This window comes from Camelina sativa, chromosome 20 (assembly GCF_030686135.1).
Source record: "Camelina sativa cultivar CO46 ecotype springtype chromosome 20, ASM3068613v1".
Classification (NCBI taxonomy): Eukaryota; Viridiplantae; Streptophyta; class Magnoliopsida; order Brassicales; family Brassicaceae; genus Camelina; species Camelina sativa.
The window spans coordinates 8,481,621-8,502,435 of NC_141899.1; the positions used below are offsets into that span (position 1 = coordinate 8,481,621).

At 36.6% G+C, this 20,815-nt stretch overlaps 8 protein-coding genes and 1 long non-coding RNA gene across 12 annotated transcripts; 6 read left to right on the forward strand and 3 right to left on the reverse strand.

The window, feature by feature from the left end:
• The first annotated feature begins 973 nt into the window (after positions 1-973).
• On the forward strand, positions 974-2,845 carry LOC104770134 (B3 domain-containing protein At5g18090-like). Its single transcript, XM_010494500.3, has 4 exons — positions 974-1,426; positions 1,740-2,037; positions 2,147-2,370; positions 2,452-2,845. Exons 1-4 carry the CDS (start codon positions 1,331-1,333, stop codon positions 2,701-2,703), a joined length of 870 nt encoding a protein of 289 aa, XP_010492802.1. The 5' UTR covers positions 974-1,330; the 3' UTR covers positions 2,704-2,845.
• A 3-nt stretch (positions 2,846-2,848) lies between these two features.
• On the forward strand, positions 2,849-4,690 carry LOC104770136 (superoxide dismutase [Cu-Zn] 3). The gene is made up of 7 exons (XM_010494503.3): positions 2,849-3,036; positions 3,143-3,244; positions 3,746-3,841; positions 3,929-3,960; positions 4,099-4,174; positions 4,341-4,394; positions 4,481-4,690. Exons 1-7 carry the CDS (start codon positions 2,940-2,942, stop codon positions 4,519-4,521), a joined length of 498 nt encoding a protein of 165 aa, XP_010492805.2. The 5' UTR covers positions 2,849-2,939; the 3' UTR covers positions 4,522-4,690.
• LOC104770135 (eukaryotic translation initiation factor NCBP) lies at positions 4,598-6,919 on the reverse strand. The gene is made up of 6 exons (XM_010494501.2): positions 6,330-6,919; positions 5,847-5,942; positions 5,646-5,750; positions 5,427-5,504; positions 5,138-5,257; positions 4,598-5,052 (listed from the first exon to the last, which is right to left on the reverse strand). The coding sequence occupies exons 1-6, from the start codon at positions 6,465-6,467 to the stop codon at positions 4,921-4,923; spliced, it is 669 nt and encodes a 222-aa protein (XP_010492803.2). The 5' UTR covers positions 6,468-6,919; the 3' UTR covers positions 4,598-4,920.
• Positions 6,780-9,781, forward strand: LOC104770137 (5'-adenylylsulfate reductase-like 7). Of its 4 annotated transcripts, none has more exons than XM_010494506.3 (5): positions 6,780-6,971; positions 7,271-7,451; positions 8,217-8,398; positions 8,855-8,979; positions 9,142-9,781. In XM_010494506.3, the coding sequence occupies exons 2-5, from the start codon at positions 7,290-7,292 to the stop codon at positions 9,540-9,542; spliced, it is 870 nt and encodes a 289-aa protein (XP_010492808.1). In that variant the 5' UTR covers positions 6,780-6,971; positions 7,271-7,289; the 3' UTR covers positions 9,543-9,781. The 4 variants fall into 4 exon arrangements, with proteins under 4 accessions (XP_010492808.1, XP_010492809.1, XP_010492810.1 ...); XM_010494507.3 differs by having other exon boundaries at positions 6,788-6,967; XM_010494508.2 differs by having other exon boundaries at positions 6,939-7,163.
• Positions 9,782-11,340: 1,559 nt separating this feature from the next.
• LOC104770138 (uncharacterized) lies at positions 11,341-13,428 on the forward strand. The gene is made up of 2 exons (XM_010494510.3): positions 11,341-12,477; positions 13,135-13,428. The coding sequence occupies exons 1-2, from the start codon at positions 11,752-11,754 to the stop codon at positions 13,249-13,251; spliced, it is 843 nt and encodes a 280-aa protein (XP_010492812.1). The 5' UTR covers positions 11,341-11,751; the 3' UTR covers positions 13,252-13,428.
• A 704-nt stretch (positions 13,429-14,132) lies between these two features.
• Positions 14,133-15,628, reverse strand: LOC147918612 (uncharacterized). Its single transcript, XR_015592114.1, has 3 exons — positions 15,357-15,628; positions 15,212-15,277; positions 14,133-14,415 (listed from the first exon to the last, which is right to left on the reverse strand). It is a non-coding gene; the product is annotated as an uncharacterized LOC147918612 (long non-coding RNA).
• A 115-nt stretch (positions 15,629-15,743) lies between these two features.
• LOC104770142 (uncharacterized) lies at positions 15,744-18,088 on the forward strand. Its single transcript, XM_010494512.2, has 3 exons — positions 15,744-16,332; positions 16,540-16,608; positions 16,709-18,088. Exons 1-3 carry the CDS (start codon positions 15,988-15,990, stop codon positions 17,339-17,341), a joined length of 1,047 nt encoding a protein of 348 aa, XP_010492814.2. The 5' UTR covers positions 15,744-15,987; the 3' UTR covers positions 17,342-18,088.
• Positions 17,484-17,979, reverse strand: LOC104770141 (uncharacterized). The gene is made up of 2 exons (XM_010494511.3): positions 17,833-17,979; positions 17,484-17,736 (listed from the first exon to the last, which is right to left on the reverse strand). Exons 1-2 carry the CDS (start codon positions 17,977-17,979, stop codon positions 17,644-17,646), a joined length of 240 nt encoding a protein of 79 aa, XP_010492813.1. The 3' UTR covers positions 17,484-17,643.
• Positions 18,089-18,488: 400 nt separating the features above from the next.
• On the forward strand, positions 18,489-19,834 carry LOC104770143 (uncharacterized). The gene is made up of 5 exons (XM_010494513.3): positions 18,489-18,721; positions 18,808-18,927; positions 19,012-19,080; positions 19,158-19,304; positions 19,383-19,834. Exons 1-5 carry the CDS (start codon positions 18,648-18,650, stop codon positions 19,504-19,506), a joined length of 534 nt encoding a protein of 177 aa, XP_010492815.1. The 5' UTR covers positions 18,489-18,647; the 3' UTR covers positions 19,507-19,834.
• The last annotated feature ends 981 nt before the right edge of the window (positions 19,835-20,815 follow it).

Consider the following 20,815-nt stretch of genomic DNA (forward strand, 5'->3'; position numbering starts at 1 on the left):
CCTGATCATGAAGTCTCCTTTATCTTATGGTTGCTCTTCTTTTTGGATACTCATTCATTTATCACGTTACAACAATACAGCGTTAGCATCTGGATGACATAACCACGTAAAACACTCTTTTTATGCGTCTCACTCTTACATAATAAAGTGAGTTTCTTTATTATTCAGGTTCATGTTGGTACATCATATTTTTAAATAATACTAGGTTATTAACCCGCGTTATGCGCGGGTATATCTATTGCAATCAATTTAAAATATTTTTGGGCATAGTAATCATTCAAGTCGCAATACATTGAAAGTTTTACACAAAAGTTCTATAATGATTTTTTAATTTATTTTCTTAACACAAATATTTTGAATATCATTTATGTTGTTTAAAAGAGAAATAAAAAGTAAAACTTATGTAAGTAAAAAAAAATTTATAAATATGTTGGTAACATTTTTAGTTTCAAAAATTTCAGATAATTATTTGAGAATTTTTGAAAAATGCATCTTTCCCCATGTCCCACAAAAGAGAAAGAATATGATTTGGTATCTCTAACCGAAAGTTTTGGATTAGAAATCTTAAGCCTAAACCAGTTCATACAAAACCGGGTAGTGTTTTGCATGTTTTATTTTTGCTAAAATGCCTTACCACTTAAACTCTATAAAACATTCTCAATACTGTCAAATCAACTATTTTCGCAAGTGAATTTGCTAAATAATTTATAAACAGTTTTCAAACTTTGACATTCTATCTCATGTGAAGAAGAGTGGGGTATCTTAGATCTGGTTGAAAATTAAAATTAATTTTAATCGAAATTTTGAATATCGAGTTACCAGAAAGAGGAAAAAGATATTATCATAGAGATTCCAACTTCTGTCACATTATTATCCTATAAATAACAACATCACATTATCTTCAGAAATTACATTGACACGTAACGCATGAACTATGGATTATATGCACGTTACATATACCCCACCATCTCATACAATGCATCTGTTCTGAATTCTCAAAAGTTTGATCTGGTTAGCGTAGATTGAAAAGTAAATAAAATTATATAATTCAAGTAATAAATTGGCTGTATCTCTGTAAAGAGTAGTTAAGTTAAGTGGAGAGTAAATGAAGTAAATTAGTCACTGTCATTGTAGTAAATCGAATTACTAAAAGTAGTAAGTTTTTCTTTTTGCGTGGCTATGAAGTCATAAAATCAGAGAGACTGATAAAGAGAGAGAGAGATTAGAGTATAGGAAGATCACAGAAACTGAGTCATAAAATCAGAGAGAGAAATTGATTCATTAAGAGAGAGAGAAGTTGTAGAGAGAGAGTGGTTGAAGAAAGTGAGAGATGATGAACAGAGTTTTTGGTGAGATGATTGATGATGCAGAAAAACCCGGATTCTTCAAGATCCTTCGAAGGGGAGATTTGTCGTCTGAAATCATGGTAATAACATTCTTGATTTCCCCATGGGTCTGATCTCTTTACTTTTTTCTTTTTCCTTGTCGTCGTCTCATGAACTTAGGTTTGTGTGTTCTTGGTGAGAATTTGCTCTGTTTTTTTTTTTTTTTTTTTTTCCGTTTCCTTGTTGGGTTCATGTGTGAAATGATCAGACCAAATCGATTAAGGTCACAAAAGGTTGAAACTTTGGCCTCAATGTGCTTTTGTGGATGTAGAAATTTTCAGTGATTGTTACTGAAGTTGTGAAATTGCACACTTCTTTCTTATTTTATAAACAAATCTTGCTCTTTGTGTACAGAGAGGGATTCCTCTAAACTTCATCAAAAGCATCTCGGAGGAGGATTTATCGGCTAACATTGTGTTGAAAGTTTCATGGGGAAGCTCATGGACAATCAGAATTTCTAGAAACCTATGCTTCTACTTCATGGAGAAAAAGGGATGGGATCAGTTTTTGAGTGACAATGATTTGGGCGATAACGAGTTCCTTACCTTTACGCACAAAGGACATAGGTGTTTTAGTGTTGACATCTACCAGATAGACGGCATGGAGCTGCTTAGGCCACGCAAATCTGCACCTACCGTTGCTTCTAGTTCCGGTAAATTGTTCTCATATCTATGTGGTTTGCTTTTGTGATGCTTATGGGAAAAGAATAATTAAGAAGACAAGTCTTGAATCACTTTTGTGGTTGAATTTGATCAAAACAGGTCTGAACAAGACAGAACAAAGGGAGAACATGTTTGAGCACTCTTCGTCTGAATCAAGCTATCTTGGTCTCAAAACAGCTGAATCAACAGGAAGAAGACAAACTGAGAAATCAAAGAAGAAGAAGAAGATGAAGGTGGAAAGTATTAGTGACGGTTCTGAAGACGACACTCTTATTGTTCCGGAATTTACCATCACTATAAAGAAGTCATACCTCATATTCTTGGTAAGATATAGGCACAATGTTATATTGGTTTATGTAAATATGAGAGTTACTGATCCAAAAAGAATTTTATGATTTTTTCAGGGGATCCCAAAGATGTTTGAGCAGTTGCATATGCCAAAGGAGACAACAATGTTCAAGATTCATGATCCGGAAAGGGAAACGTCATGGGATGTTATGTATAAGTTCATTAATAATAAGCAATCAAGATTCTGTGCTGGATGGATCCGTTTGGCTAAAGATTTAGGTTTAACGATTGGAGATGTTTGCACCTTCACGCTCGTCAAGCCTACCGAGATGGTTGTTACAGTCACCAGAAGAGAGATCAATCTCTGAAACTTTAGTTTAATATGTTAGCAGAACCCATCTTGATTACATTGTTTCTCTTAAAGACTTTTGTATTAGCACTACTTGGATACAATGGTTCTTCTTTCCGGTTCGGAATTAATTCGGTTTAATATAAATAGTTCCGGTTCAATTTTGTTTTACTTCTTTTAAAACTCTTAACCGGAACACAATTCAATTTAATCCGATCGATTCATCAATCACATCAGTTCCAAAACACAGAAGCGATGATGGAAGCTCCTAGAGGCAATCTCAGAGCGGTGGCTCTTATCGCCGGGGATAAAAACGTCCGAGGATGTCTTCAGTTCATACAAAACATTTCCGGTGATCTGTCTTTATCAGCGTGGAATTTTGTAATTGATGAAGATATTTTTTTATTTCACTCAATTGAGTTTTTTTGGGTCTGTGGTGTGTTTTGTGTGCTTTGCAGGGACTACTCATGTTACAGGGAAGATCTCAGGACTCTCTCCTGGCTTCCATGGATTTCATATTCACTCTTTTGGGGATACTACAAATGGCTGCATCTCTACTGGTTCGTCTCTGTCTTTGTTACTGTACATTTTGAGATTAAAATTAGATGATTTTGTTGTTGGTTTGTTGTGTACAATTGTGGTTCTGCTGAGTTTTATTAGCCTTCTGATGAATTGGATTTTTTTTTGGTAGCTTGTTCTACTTACAAGTTCTTAAGAATCTTCATCTGAAACTGAAAAGAGTAATCTTGCTTGATATAGGTGTAACTGTATTGGTTTGGATCAGATTTTAGATTGGCTCCTAGTGTTTTCAAAGAATTAGCTCAAAGAACGATTTTAGATAACTTGACCTTGGTGTAATTGGATTGGTTTGGATCAAATTTAGTTTCCACTGGCTCTTAGTGTTCCCAGAGAATTATCTCAAGGAACCATTAAGATAGCTGATAGCAGAACCAGAAACCAGCCTTCGTGTCTCTTTGTCAGCTATAGATGCTTGCTTTTACTGGTTTTTCTTCTTTGATATATATATATAGCTGAGTTCTCATGGAAATGTTAACTTTCAGGACCTCACTTCAATCCATTAAATCGAGTTCACGGACCACCAAACGAGGAAGAGCGTCATGCAGGCGATTTGGGTAACATTCTTGCAGGATCAGACGGTATAATCTTTGTTCCTTTGTTATCTTCATAGTTTTTGTGCCCTTTGAATAATGATGCTAGTATTTTTGGTTGAGACTTGTTTTCAGGTGTTGCTGAAATCTCAATCAAAGATAAACAGGTAAACGATTCCCTTCTTTAACCATTTAATCTTGACATTTAATAAACATTTACATTTGTTCGGTTGGTTTTGCAAGCCCCAGCACACACTTACCATTTACCATTTCCCACTTATCTCGTCTTCTCTCTGAATTCACAGATACCGCTTAGTGGGCAGTATTCTATACTCGGGAGGGCGGTTGTTGTACATGCTGACCCTGATGACCTTGGGAAAGGTAGGAACTGTTATAGTCTTTAGTTATAGCTCAATGTCAGTATATGCAAAGTGAGTTGTAGAAATTTAAGGGTAGAACCTCAAGACTGTAGTTTCATGTAGCATTCATCAAGTACTTGGCATAGTTCTTAAAGAACCACGATCTCTTGGTGATTGTTACTGTGCAGGAGGGCACAAGCTTAGCAAATCAACGGGAAACGCAGGCTCGAGAGTTGGATGCGGTATTGCTACGAAGCTAAGATCTTTGGAAAATATATAGATAACGCCATTTTCTCTTGATTCACTCTAGTTTTTGATGTTGAACCAGGTATAATCGGACTTCAATCATCTGCCGAAGCTAAACTATAAATGTTGAGATCAAAGGACTATCCAGACCAGTGCCACACTCTTTTTCTAATCTGTAGATGTATATTAAAGACCAAAATGCGAAGTGAAATTGTATATTGACATATACTGTTACTGTTTAAGACTCTAGTCATAATGTAAACCAGTACTCGATCTCAAGTTTCTTTGAAAATGAATCCTTGCAAGTTTTTAACAGAAACCATTGAAGGTGACAAGATCTAGAAACAATAAAACGACTGAACACCTACTGACACAGAAGCAGCCGGGTTTTTTTTTCTGAAAGTGTAAGCCTCCGGTACAGTATGGTATTGGATACAGGGTTCAATCCAGATATCTTCCCAGGGTTGCAGAAGAGCTTCCCAAATCTTCACCACGTTACATGATACAACCGTCCACTTCAGTTTATCCTCTCAGCCATGTGTTTCTGTAGGAAGAGTTGTCGCGAAGAGAAGCATCATGGGGCTTGTATTCCATGACATATGCGTTAGGTAACTTCAAATGCCGCTTGATTGAGTCTCTCAAACCCATCACTGCCTGTTAACAGAAAACATTGCACTATGTAAGTACCAAACAAAAGTAACGCGAGAAAGACGGTTCTTATTGCTAATAGTTATCTCACCTTATGATCAGAAGCATTGCGATTCCATACACTAATGATGTCCTCATTGAAACGGACACTCAGTACTGCCCCACAGATGTTATCAGCATCGTCAAGTTGGTCACCTACCAACGCAAGAAGCTGAAGAAACAAGTCAATGGATGAGTATAAAAAACATTCTCAGATACAAAAACCTCGACACCAAGTATGAGTGATGGACAATAAAGAACATTTACAAAAAAATTCCTTTTGAATGAAGTAGAAAGGGTGTCAACACTCAAAAGAAGTGTCCACAAGAAAATAAACTCACCAGATCCTCCCAGAAGCGAGCAGATACAACTTTAGAGAAACGTATTATCCACTTTCCTCCATTGCAGTTGGCACCATCCTGTAGGAGATGAATTAAGCTAGTTTAATTGGTTTGTTGTAAGAGATGAAACTTTCGAGAAACCTTTGTCATGTAAATTGTTTTCTTTTTTATTGTCGATGATACACATAGGAACAAACACAAGCAAATGGAAACACCTACCTCCCACAAGGGGCGAACTCCATCCTTAAAGAAGTGAAGATCTGTTGGACTAGGCAAGAGAGAAGACCGAGCAAGGTGACAGTAGCAGGCCCAAAACCCTTCAACCTAAGGTTACCAAAGCCAAATCTCAGAAATGAACAGTATAATAAACTTGTGAACCACTTCAAGAATGGACTTCCATTAGTATATATTTGAGCTTACCGTGCTGAACTCCACAATCTTCTTAATGTTATCCTCATAAGATGTCTGGTTCCGAACCCCTGGTGTGCGACGGGTGTACCATATTGCATACTTGTACTGCACATTCCCAAAATATATAAACGTACAGCCACAGAACCAGTATCTGAACTTAACAAAATGGTATCAACGATCTCATTTCCTCTAAATCAATCTGACTCGTTCTTAGCTAAAATCAGTACCACAAAATCTGAAAATCCAACTAGAGTATATAATCCTATAACATTTGAGCTAACACACATCTAATCAAAGTCGCGAAACCTAATCTGAAAACACAAAAACTCTAACAAACATCGATTTAGAATCCGAATCTTCCACTACTACCCTAACCCCAGCTATAAGCCGTCATCTATAAAGCTCGACGCACGAGGATCAAAGTTTCAGCTAATTTCAGATTCAAATTGGGGAAAAAAAAATCAATCGACACTAGGGATTAAGAGAACAAACCCGTAGAGGATGGAGACCATCCTTGAGCTCACGAGAGCGGCGTTCTTCAGAAACAGAGTCGGTAACATAGTGAGACTTGATAGTGTCCATGTTTCCAGAGTCCCTGATCTCCTCGTCCCTCCTATCGGCAACCTCCATTTTTGTTTTTCTTGATTTGAAGGAGCTTTCACGCGTTCATTCGTGCTTCAAAGCCCTAAAAAAAATCTAATCAGGAAGAAAGAGGAGAAGAGAAGAAAGAAACAAACTCTTTTTTTCTACTTCTCCGTCAAATACAACATTGAAGGTCAAATCCTAAAGAAAATGCTAATTAATGGGCCTTACTGGGTCTCAGTAATGGGCCTTATTGGGTCTAACTAATGGGCCTTTGATTTTCCCAATTTTTTTTTTTTTTTTGGGGACAGTATCAGTGAGTCGTTGGTGTTGTTATTACATAAACTAATTTAACAGCAAGGACATATGTATGTTTAAGAACACATGCACCTATCACACGGCAAGATAAGTGGTGTAATAAGTGGAGAAAAAAAAGAAAAAATAAAAAAGAAAAGAAAAAGGAAGGTGACGACGACTGAGAGATTTGTCAAAAGAAGAAGAAGAAGAAATTAAAAAAAAAAAGAATCGATCTTTGGCGTTCTCCATCTGTATGTATGTTTCTGCAAAATCAAGTGACAATAAATACTTTTTTTCTCTTTTTGTTTGTGAATGGATCTGAGACTTTCCCCCAAATTTATATTTCTGAGAAAGAAGACATTTTTAATTTCCCCATCTGTAGTTTTCTCTTATAAAAGTTATTTTCTTTAAGCTCTCGTTTTGCTCAATCTAAGGTTTTCCCTTTTGGTTTGATCTCGTAGCTTTTCTCCTTCAATTTCAATCTGATTTCACCTTTGATTTTGTGAATTGTTAAAAAAAAGTTTCTTGTGTGGATTCTGTATCTTTTGCTGTAGATTTAGGTTTTCTGATTTGATGAATTTGTGGGTCTCCGTATTCCTCTTCTCTGCGATAGCTGGATTAAGCGTACCTTGTGGGTTCGCTTACGTTGACGATTACGATCACGACTTGGTTGTGTTCCGATCCGGCATCGAGCAGAAATGTCCTCGCTCTCTTTATCCGACCCCTCCTCTCGAGGTACACGTCTTCACACTTGTAACAATTTCTATGATTTGTACGTCTTTTAAAATTTTCGATTGGATGTGGGATGCTTTGCGTTAGATGTGAAGATCCGTGAGTTGGGTTTGTAAAGTAGTAGAAGAGGTTGTGATTTCATCTCTTGAGAAATTCAGATGATAAACTCTTCCATAAATGTGCGAGGAAAGAGCCCTCCTTTTTACTTGTTTGGCATGTCCCTTTAGTGTTGTGGGTGGAGTTAATTGTATCTTTCGTTATGCAAGCGTAAGCTCTTACCAGTTCATACAAGTACTTTAGGAGAATGAATGGTATAGGCTTTGTAGCTTTGCTCCACTATTTTATCGAGGTTAGTAGGTCTCTGAGGGTTTTGCCTTTTTCATTTTCTTTACCTATTCATAACGGTGGAGTTCTTTACTATCATAGGAAGCTGATAGAAATATGTTGTCAGGAAATTTGTGTCTTTGTTTAGGAAGGACTATTCTATAACTATGCTTTATTTGTGACCTATCAATGATCAGACTTTGTTGTTTCTTAGAGATATTTAGGATCTCTTTTATCTCAAGACTGCAATATATGTAAAGTTCTTTAACACTGGTCTTTCTTCTACCAACACAACTTCATCATGTAATATCTGCACATTCTTAGTCAGTTGCAGCAAATATGATATAACATATGTGTTTGATTCTATATCGGGTGTGTGGACTTGGATCTGTGCTTGCTTTTGTAACTCAACAAGTATCAATATTTGTATTTCTGCTAATGCAGGTAGATGGAGACTTGCTAGACAGACTCATGGATGCAAACCATGGATTTACTTATACATCCATACTATTTTATACCAAACGGTGCCAGTTTTCACGTGCAGTACGCCCCAAGTTTGATGTTCTGAGTTCAATGTTTCCTCACATTAAGCACCTAGTTGTTGAGCAATCTCAGGCTTTACCATCGTAAGAAGTTTCTTCGTCTATATAATTTTGTGTATAATTCCATTTGCATCTTATCAGACATATTGAGGCCAGGGATCATTTGAATCACTTACGATAAGAAATTTGGGTGTTAATATCTTACTTGCAGAAGAAAAGAATGATTTTTAGTTGCATGTCAGATTTTTTAATACTTACTTGCCTGTAATCAGTGTTTGACCCTACAGTTGGTAAAGTCTCGTCTTAGTGAGTTAGTTTTACCAACACATGACAAATAAGGTAACAGAAAATGAATGACGCTTTCTATTTGGGTGATCATCAAATGTAGATTAGTTAGTTTGTTGTCCTATAACCTTTTTAGCCTTATGAAGTTTATTTCATGAGTAGGTCATCCTCCAAAATACCAAATGTTTTAAGCCTTTTCTTTCTGGCATCTTCTTTGGTCCATGTTAATTGATCTCATGATTTTCACTATTGCAGCGTCTTTTCTAGGTATGGTATTCATAGCTTACCGTCAATCCTGATGGTGAATCAAGCAGTGAAGGTGCGATACCATGGTCAAAAGGATCTTGAATGTCTGGTTCAGTTTTACAAGGAAACAACAGGTGAGAGCGTGTGCTTCATGAAATGCGAGACTGGCGTCTCTGTTTATACTTCTTCTCGTATTTTCAGCTGTATCCCTCGAAGAGACATGAATGGCTGGGAAATCACTTAATTCAATTTTTGTTTTAACTAGCTCTGCTTGGTGTATCTCTGTGGCTTTTCAGGTCTTAAACCTATCCAGTATATTGATGAAGGTGAACCAACAAGCTTGGAAACCGATGGTGACCTGATCACATGGCTACTCAACGGGTCATCAGTCAAAGAAATAGCAGAAAGAGATCCATATATGGTACTTGCATTGATGTTTCTGTCTTTGAAACTGGCAATTTTGATCTTCCCCATCATGGGATCACGCTTGAAAACATTATGGGCAATGTATGTTCCGCATCTGAGCTTGGGAATACTTGGGGAGACTAGCCAACTGTTTGGCCGTGCCCTGCACATGATAGACGTGAGGAGGCTATGGATGAAGCTGAGACTCACCAAAACAAGAAACTTTCAAGAAAGGGCAAAGAACGCACTTGCATCGGTCTCGCTAGGAAAATCATCATCACAATCAGCCTAAAAGGGTGATTTCAGAAATACTTCGTTGTCGATGAGTTTAGTTTAGATTACTTTACTTTCTGTGAGAGTTCCTTTACTGACATGTTTCTGTGACTTTGGAGTTCCTTTGTCCTCTGTATGTAAATCATGTTTTGCTTCATTTGTGAATATTTTTCTTCCTTTTTTGAATATTCTTGTTCTGGGTCTACTTCGTTTTGCATTACATTTTGTCTTGTATTGATTATTAATGGTTTGGTTTAAGTGGTGTTAGAGGTGGACACTTGGGTCGTATAAACTTGTCCGACTTGTGGATCACTCTGGTTCACATGTTGAAGTTTCGTTTTCCTGTCGTTTTAGCGTGTGTGCATGACAGTTGAATCTTTCTATTTAGATATTTTCAGTTTCAACTTAGGAATCCTGAGTTAGTTGAGAAGCTTATACAAATATGATTCTTTAGTTTATTACGAATTTAGATGGTTTAAGACTAAGCTTAATTCCACATGTAAAATAAAGCACAATATCAAAGAAAGCAATCTTAGGAAACAAAGAAGTGAAAGAAAAAAGTAGAACAAATGTTGATATGTTATGAACGGTTATTTGAGTCTTTTTATTTGCACTTTGATTTTGCAATGACTTTGTTTCCAGAAGTTACAAAATCAAACAAAAATATTAATTTTTGCCAACTTTTTATTAACACTTATAGATTGACTTGGTTTGTATAGATAAACTTACTAATCTTTTTTTTTTTTGTCAAAAATAAACTTACTAATCTAATCTCTACCATTATTTATTTATGTTATCATTTATGTTAGAAGGATCATATCAGGATGATGGAAAATTTATAATAATAAGAAAAATAAATGATTATAGGTGTTCTTTAACGACTTCTGCATATGTTACACTTGTTAAATGAAAAATTCGTTGCTTTTGCCATGAATAATTCACTAGTAATTGCGAGCAAGCAACCTCCACTAGTATCTGTTTTATCATTTTCCTCCCTAGAAAAGGACTTTAAACTTGTGACTTGTATAACACATCATCTTCTATTTTTCTTCGATCTTTTCGTATTTTGGTTAATTACAAAAGTTTGGTAGTTTACTTAAATGTAAGGAAAAAGCACCGAAAATATATGAATAACATTCATGTGTTGGTATCAAGTTTGTGCTTGAAGTCTTGTCCTCTCTAGGTCTCTCTATCTAGAAACATCAATAAAAGTTACCTATAAACTTTGTGTTATTTTATTAGAAATTTAAATACCTCCCTAGGTAGACGTCTTAATCTTTAAACTTATAAACTCGAAACTACCATTCAGTTTTCAATTGCAAAATTTAGTACGAAAGATTCTTCATAATCATTATCTAACTAAAATCAAAGGGAACAAATAAAATATCAAAGGAGAGAAGGGACCTTGTCAAAGAAGACAATCGATACTTGTTAACGTGGCGGGTCCTAAAAAATGGCAACATCTTCTTTTGTCACTTCATGCGTAGATAAGCTCTACATGACTTATCTCGCCGCCCACGCCTTCATCAAATACATTAGCTTTATATTTCCACAGTTTCACCAATATAGTAGTATAAAATTAATACAAGGTTATTTACTATCTTTGCAAGTTATTAGTATGTTTTTTTAGCTAAGAGAAACATTATGAATTTTGGTTGTAAGTTTGAGGGTGAAATAGTGATATGCGTTTTGTCGGTTGAGTGTATTTTTGACTTCTCAATATACCAATCATACTTTTATATTTTAACATGGTTAAAATAACGTTTAGCTTAATTATTACATCTATTTAAATATCTACGCAATATACATACATATATGCATCTTCTTTGAACAATTCTATTGAATAATTATCATTTTTAAAAATCACTAATTGCCGACAACCAAAAAAATCACTAATTAATAGTTTTATAACTTAATGTAGTTTAACAGTGACTACACTAGATGCGCGCGTCAATCTCGCTTATACCTACTCCCATAGTTAAATCAACCATTTAAGAGTTTCCGTCTCTTCTTCTTACTCTTAATGCTATGATCATCTATTTAAGGATCTAGAAACCTCTTTATAACGACGATGGAGAGAGGTCTCTCCTCAAAATTACCAAAACTCTATTAGTTCCAATAAGTTGAAAAGAAAGAAAAAAATATACGCTCACCCAAACAAAAACTTTTCTAAAAACCTCTTTTTCTAAAACCCTAATCGGAGAAATCAATCAACAAAGTAGGAGGGAATGGATCTAGAAGAGTGGGAATTACTCCCTAGAAACAACTACAAGGGTCTCAATCTTGATCTTGATCTCGATCATGACGAGGATCATGAAGCCAAGAAGATGATGAGAAACACCGAGAAAAGCTTCGACAATGATTACTACATCTGCCCTATACAAGATCCTGTCGGAAAAACAGAGCTTCTTCATGAGAGATCTAGCGTGGTCCCCACACAACTCCTCCATATTCCCATAACTTGGGAACCTTTATCCCCCGTGGACGACAAAGATCACAAGAAGAAGTACCCGGATCCGGATTTCTCGGAGCCAGACCCGGAACTTTTGACGGAGTCTCTTCCGTCGCCGAGAATAACCTTCAAGAAAATGAAGGAAACCGAATTTGCCGACATGAAACTAGACTCACCACCAGCGAGGTTCACGAGTCCCCTGCCTCAGCAGAACGATGAGAAACATTCCGAGTCAGGAGGGGAGTACTATGATGAGATCGTGGGATCAGATGTTAAAGAGAGTAGTGACTTGAGTAGCAAGAAAGAAGTTGTTTGGGACGAAGGTAAAAATATGAATTTGTGGAAGAAGGGTCTCAATGGAATTGGAGCTATATGTTCATTTGGTGTTGCAGCTGCTGCTGCCACCATCTGTGTCTTCTTCCTTGGACACAACGGTAGCGTCCAAGGTTGTCGTAACAAGAACCAGATCCTCAGGTTCCAGATTTACTCTGATGATAATAAGGTAACTTCTTACACTTAATTATGATTCATATTTCAAGTTGAATTGTTTCAAAAATTTATCTAGATTGACATTACTGTGTTTAGTGTTTCTAATGTAAAAGATTTAGGTGCTTTGATAATGAACTACAATCCGATGAATCCTTATTCACAAAAAAAATAAAAGAAGTAATATGAGATTTTTTTTTTCTATTTTGATAAATGAAAACTATACAAATGGTGATTAAGATTAGCAAACTTCTTTTAGCTAGTGGCGATATTGTGTTATTAAAGTTAGATCTCAGCTCTATACAAATTATTTACGTGTTTGGTTGGATGGGCTGTTGATTAGAGAAGTTTTGTTTGTGTCTTTGATATACCGAAAGTGATAAGGATGCGTTTGGCGGTGTGGCCTATTACGTGTCTAAGGGAACAATCAATAATTGTATCTAGAGAAAAATTCTTATTTTTTCCTTTGTACGTTTTGTGTTTATCTTTTCTTTTGCGTCACCCTCACACTTCGAACCAAAACACGTTTATAATTAATAACGTCATTGTTCCTTTACATTTACTTTACAAGTTATATCATATGCGTATTAATCTATATCAGCTAGGGGCTTAAAGATTTTTTATGTCTGTTTTTGAAAGTTTATTTATATGTATACATAATTTTGTTTGACAGCGAATGAACGAAGTAGTGAAGCATGCAACAAAGCTAAATGAAGCAATCTCTGCGATGAAAGGTCTTCCGGTGGCAAGAGCTCAGATATCTTTTGGAGGATACTACGATGCACTTTAAACAAATAGCCCATCCCCCGTTTAGAATCACTAAATCAGTACATTCAGATCCAATGTCTTCTGCTTTAAAAAACCAACGGGATCTATAGCTTATATATTTATGAATTTAGGAAAATGAATAAATAATGTTTGTATATTTTATATTCTTTGTAATAATAAACCAATGCATACGAGACTAGGCCTACATTAGTACTACATACTACAACAAGTAATAGTTAACCGCGAACGACGATGTTGTGGTTATTTGGTAAACGATATACAATATACAAGAGGAAAACAACAAGATAAAATACATAAGAAAAGTATAAAGTAAATTTAAATTTAATGTTTTCAATTGATAATAAAGTCTCAAACGATGTATTTGATTTTGTTAGTGATTTTGATTCAGTGATTCAAATCCGCATAATGCAGCAACATGTATAATGAATGTGTGTTTGAACATTAGTGATGATACAATAACAACACTAAATCACCAGGTAACATATTGTAGTCTTTGAGTAAAACAAATAAATTTGTGAGTAATGAATGTATCAATTAAGCATTTAGTTCCTTGGGGGTTTGCAATTGCATACAAGCTATATCAAACAAAAAGGGATTTTGGCTAGAAATGCCACTTTTCTCAAAAAACTTGGCAAAAATGCCACTTTTAAATTTCCTTCTGAGAAATGTCATTTTCCAAGTAAAGGAGAGATGTAAGAAGACTAAATTAGTCTTGCTTTAATAACTGAGAAATGTTGCACGTGGGAGAAGTGAGAGAGGAAAAAAAATTTGAAGTGTTTGTCGCCATTAATGCCGATTGGACATTGCATTAATGGCAGCGCCGTTTGGTCCTTCGGTTGTTTATGGAAAAAATGATTAATTAGAGTTAATTGAGCAGTTGGGTAAAGTAAAGAAAAAACAGATTTGAAAAAAGAGATTAAGGACAAGGAGGAGGAGTATTGTGGTCGGAGAAGGAGGTATGTCTCCACATTTAATACAATGAAACATGTACTTTGACATTGCATTGATTTTGGTCTATAAAGCACATAAACACATGTATTATGGTGTTAGTAAGGCACATAAAGCCAGTTAGATGGACAAAAGCTTGATGGACTTGTTGCTCGAATGCAGATCCTGGTCCATTAATGGATCACCGCTCCCAGATGGGCCTTCTGCATTAGGAGACCTGCATTAATAGAAACGAGGAGAAAGACGGTGAGTTCTTGTGTTAAAAGGGAGGCACAGTAAAGATTGACAACACAATGAGTAAACAATTAAATTGGTCTATCTCATTTTTCTAGTAATACATAACATAGGTGGACAACATAATGGAAAGACAACTAAATTAGTCTGTCTAGGCATACACAATATAGGTGGACAACAGAATAGATAGACAAGTACATATGTCTATCTAGTATCTTCAAGTCATACACAATATATGTAGACATTAAATGTTGAGAAAAACTTGGTTTCAGGTCTATATAGGCTTTACTAGACGTGGTGGTGGGCAAGCTTGGCTTACTCCATCGCTTTTCTAAACGTAATCCTCAAAGGACAAACGTGGTGGACAACAAAATGAGTAAACAACTAAAATTGGTCTATCTAGTCTTGTCTAGTAATACATAATATAAGTGGACAACATAATGGAAAGACAACTAAATTGGTCTATCAAGGCTCTTCAAGTCAAACACAATATAGGTAGACAATATGATGTGGCTTATGACTAGAAGGACATGTTTGGTGGACAACAAAATTGTATGGTCTATCTAGGCTCTTCTAGGCATACACGATATATGTAGACAATAGAATGGGTCGTGGTGATAGACAATATTAGTGGACAACGTTATCTTTTGTTGACGTTTAATCCAAGTAAATACGGATGGACATCGCAATTATGCTTCGTCTACCCTAACAGTTTTCCAACATAACAACAAACCAAATAACGCAGAGGACAAATGATGGTGGATGGACAACAGATTTACCTCTGTCCAGCGGCATTCGTAAGATCTCCCTTAATAATATCGGCATCTAGTAAGTCCAAGTCACGACTGAAACAATAAAAGTCAGGGTAAATAGAAGAAAATAAGAGGAAAAAACAATTAAGATCAGTTTCAGTTAAAATCATACCAAGCGTCGGGTGGCTGCAGATTGGAACGCGATTCCGGAACTTCCCCCGTCGCGGTGGCCGAAGGCAAAGGAGGAGTTGGCCCGACGAAGGGTCTGGATAATGAAATTCATCATTTCCAGTCGAGATCTCTGATTTTGTGAGAAGAGAACGAGTAGGACTTGTCGAATGGCTAATTTGGTTCAATTTTGTGAGAAGAGAATGAGGATGTCGAGATCTCTGATTTTGTGAGAAGAGAACGAAGAAAACGAGGAGGACCAATAGAGATCTTTTTATTTTTCTTCACTATTAAATTTTGAGAATATTGGATAGAGAGAATGGAGGAGGGCATAATAGTATTATCACTTTCTCTTTACATTCTCTTTGTGGCAGGCGGGAGAAGACAATTGGGTAAGTGGCATTGGAGAGAAACGCATTATTTGCAATATTCTCAAACAAAAACATAAAAGATCAAGCCCAATATCTAAAGGCCCATTAATATGGATGACCCAAAAAGATCCGATAATCTGACCCGCCCAGTAATATTTAACGGCCCTCCGTCAAAGCCGCTTCTCTTAACGTCAGTGGTCCGTTGACAAACAGAGCTGTGTGGTTGTGACTGGTCAGTGTGGGAAGAAAGAACTCAAGAAGATAATGCAGACTCAGCTTCTGGTTGGACCCATCCCACTCAAGGGCTGCCGTCGATTCTCATCCTCTTCCTTCACCGGCGATCTCCTCCTTCCGTCGTCTAAATATTTCGGCCGAGACCTACAACAACACCACCACCACCGTCGAAGGCACCGCGACGGCAGATCTCGCTCTCACCGTAATCGCTCCAAAACCACAATTACTTATGCGGCGTATTCTTCTTCTTCTTCGTCCTCATCTTCGTCTTCGGCTTCTAATACCGGCGGACAAAACCACTACGCTGTTTTGGGGGTCGCTCGTAACGCCACACAAGTTGACATCAAGAAAGCTTATCGCCTGCTCGCAAGAAAGGTAACTTATGTTTTCTTTTGCGTCGTCGCTTCCAAGAAAGCACTCATTTTGCAACGTTGATTTGATTGATTTTTGATGGGTATAGATAAAGTTAAGATCTTTGTGTTTGTATGAGAATCATCTAGAGAGTTATGTATGGTCCTAGTTTACTCAGCTTTGTTTTGGGTTATGTTTTGTGACTGTAATCTTCTTGTGTTGCAATTGTAGTATCATCCTGATGTGAATAAGGACTCTAGAGCCGGAGAGCTATTCAAGACCATTCGTTGTTCCTACGAAGTCGGTATTCCTGAAATTCACAAGTTTCTGAGTTCTTCTTGGGATCCAATGTTACATCAACTGATAGAGTCTTTATTTTTACGTTTTTGTTTGCAAAAAGGTACTATCTAATGAAGCTGCAAGGACTCAGTACGACCGAGCACTTAAAGTTGAAGAAAACGCAAGGTTCCATAGAGTGAAAAGGCAAAACTACACCACCACTGAGGTTGAAGATGCCATGAAGTATTACAACAGCTGGGTTGAGATAAGACAAAGATCCAGACACGAGAGATTCCACGGACACTATTCTTCTACATATCCAAACTCAGATTTCTACTCCGAGACAGAGCCACTAGAAGAAGAAGAAGAAGTAGGAAGAGCACAAGACCAGCGAGACTCCTTTGTCGAATCTCTAAAATCCACCTTCTTATCGATGTTTCTTCTGTACTCGCTCGGTCACCTAGCATCTCTCACATTTAGCACGTTCACAGCTTTGCTCGACAAGGAACTCGACATGGGTTACAAACTCGGGTTCATGATCGCATGGATACTAGGAGGAAAAGGTGGCATCCTTCTTACTCTGTGTCTAACGTTCGCAAGCTGGCTGTGTGGGAAAGCAAGCAGCAGCGTTGTGGTTCTTGTGGTAGTTGCGATGTGGGTTGGTTCCAATTTAGCTAGACATGCTCCTCTTCCACAAGGTGCTCTTCTCACCCTCCTCTACATGTCAATCAAGCTTCAAGTCGACTCAACCTGAAATCTTATTCTCCCTCGGCTTCTTCACTACGTTCGGTATAATCTCATTGTTTAGGTTGTAAATAGCTAAAATCACATTGTTCTCTTATGTGTCCAATGATCTGGAGAAGATTGAATAGTAAAGAGAAGAAATTGCTTGAAAAAGTTACAAAAAAACTCCATTTTTCTTTTTTTTTTTTGCAAGATTACAAATCAATTAATCAATCAAAAGTTACAAAATTCATGTGAAGGATTCATTATTAACTCGTCTTGTGTGACCAAAAAGATGAAATCTTTAGTGTATTCATTGATCATTCATCGTCTTCATTGAGTACTCTCTTTAATCTCCTTAAGATTCCTCCAAAGGTATCTTCCGCTAGCCATATCGACGAACACCCAAAACCCATTCTCCATCTTCTGTTATAATTCGCCAATTGAAACAGAGAAATTTCAGAACAAATCCCCCCCCCAAGAAATCAAAATTTGAGAACATTAACGAAAAAAAGGCTTTACCTTTTTGAAATCGAGTCCTTCTTTCTCATTCAATTCGACAGGCGAGTCGTCAGAGATGAGCTCAGGCGAAGAACTAACCGTCTTCCATGCGAAATAACCGGCGAGTACAGCTGAGAAGAACACCAATAAGAACCTCAACGGACACATTGAATGATTTGGAATCTAATCTCAATGTGTTGAAGAAGAATGAGAAAAGTTTATTTTAGGGTTCGTGAGATTCTGGGGAAACGAATTGTGTGAGAGAGAAAACAATATCAGAAATTTTAAAGGGGGGTGAGATTTTATTTACATATCTTCTCCATCTCCATCCACTACGAGGAAAAGGAAACGCGTTTCTGAATATTTCAGCAATGTGGAAAAAATTGAAGAATTGGTGTTTTCATATATACGTCAATAACATAAATGTTTTATGTGTTTTGTAAATTAGCCCCAATACTTTTAATTGTTTCCAAGGAATCCTTGATTTTTGCTAAATTTGTCTTGGATGAAAATAATATAAGAGATATTTAACAATTATACCACATTGGAAACTCAATGTTTGCCAATGTACCACATTGGGAATTCCTTTTTTAATGTACCACATCACAGTTTCTCAAATGACGATTGTACCCTCCTTTCTTTCAATATTAAAAAACAATTGAAAAGTTTTTTTTGGTCCAGCTTTATTCTCTCTCTCTGGTCTCTCCGCTTCCTTTCCAATTTCAACTTTTCTTCTTCTCAATTTCTTTTTGATCTCTCTCTTCGACTCCGTCAGTTTTATAACAGTTATGACCTCTTTATCCAAAGATCTCCGCATGCAAATATGAAACTCTTCCATGGATGCAAGCAACGAATCAATTTCGGCTAACCAGAAAGTGGCTTTGCTCGATTTCGTGGTCGCAAATCAACTGTAAGTACAACACACAACAGTTTCCACCAATTTTACCCTAATCGTTTCAACCCTAATCGTTTCTACCAATTTCGTGGTTCCCAAAGGTTTAACAGACATGATTTGGGAACCAACACGGTCACGGTTGGGATGGAGAGAAAGAACCAAACGTTTGGACCTACTCCCAACTTCGTCCTCATTCCAGAAAGTCAAGATGAGGATATTCAGTAAGTTTTTCCACTTTTAATAAGTGGTTTCTGTTTAACATTTATGGATAAATAGATTCTGAAACTTTGGTTTTGTCCACACAGTGAAAACAATTGTCCTGTCAATGTAATGGGAACAAACTCTCAGGAAGTGGATAAAGAAGACAATATTATGTAAGATTTCTCTGTTTGGCGTCTTATTGACCAATTGTTGTGGACATGTTTTAAAAGTTTGGTTGTTGTCCACATAGTAACGACTCCAGAAGCAATTTTGGTCTTCCCAATGATATCCCTGTCCCAACTGGTGTTTGTGAAGTTCAACAAGCAGATTCATCTCTAAGCACCGATAACAGTGCCACCAACACAATTCAAAAACAGCAGTCGGAGGACAATATCATGTAAGTTTTCTCTGCTTGGCGTCTTATTGACAAATTGCTGTGGACATATTTTATACGTTTTTGTTGTTGTCCACACAGTGACGACTCCAGAAACAGTTGTGGTCTTCCCAATGATATCTCTGTCCCAACTGGTGTTTGTGAAGTTCAACAAGATATCCCATCTACAGAGCGTGGACCACTTCCGCGTCGTCAGTTGAAGTGACTGAAAGATTCTTGTTTTGGTCGTCTTTACTTCCTGTTCGCAAGAGTTCCTTATCCGGCAAGCTTGTCCACCAATTCCTTTGTCGCTGCCTTATCACTTGGAAGAAACATGAGATGTGGTTTGTTTATGGGGACATCCAATCCGTTTTTCTCTACGGGAGTTGGTATCTTAACAGGGCTTAATTGTGGTCCACTACCTTCAGATGAAGAGGAATCATCTGCCACTGACGTTGCTTTTGTCTATGTGACATTTTCCACCATCATTAATACTTTTGTCTACACATAATTACGCTACACCCAATGGGATGATAGTTGTCTACGTGTTAAAAGTAGAGTTTCGTAGATAGTAGACATAAATAAACACTGCTTCTCACAATAAATTTGTCCATCAAACGGATAGACAAAAAAAAAGTCTACGGGAGCAACACAATTTTGAAAGGGACATTGTCCACCGTCATTAATCGTTGTCTACGCATAATTACTCTAAACAAAATGGCCCAAAATGAATGTCTATTAACAGACAAAAAAAAAAAAAACAGACAATTGAAACTCTATTAACTTTGTCCATCACCTAACATGTCCCTTTATCCTAACATCCCAAAAAAAAAAAAAAATTGTTCAGGTTTTTGTCCACAATAAATGTCAAGACATTGTTTTTTGACCTTCTATCGCCGAAAAAGATCAGAAAAAGGCTGTCGCATTTTACGAAACAACATAAAATAATAAAAGACAGATTCTCTTTGTTATATTAGCTGAAGGGTAAAAATATCATTTTATGTAACATTTGTGGTAGATCGAAAAAGACATTTCAACTGTGGCAGATTGGAAAATTTTTATGGAAAATGTGGTACATTGAACTAAATTCCCATAATATAATTGAGTAGGGGATGCGTTGAGGTAAACTATGAAAAATAAGGGGTATATATGAAAATAGTTACTATTTTAATGTGGTAAAAGAAAAGAAAAGACAAAATAAGTTGTCTAGAAGAAGAAGAGGCTGACCTCAACTACCACTTATGTAGTTGTATTATTGTATCATATTATCACGTATCATGAAGCTTTTGTCAACGCGACGCACACAATTATAGAATTGGAGTAGCTCTCTTTTCTCAACATAAACACAAAAAATTAAAAAATTAAAAAAGTCTAGCTCTCTTTTGTACAGTTTGAGGGGCGTTCTAGATATTGTCAATATCATATGTAACAAGAGTTATCTAGCTAGTTGTCATATCTATCGATTGTTTTGGTTATGTTTGGGGCTCTAATGCAAATTTTTGTTTGATAAAAATAAAAAAAATGATTATTTGGTA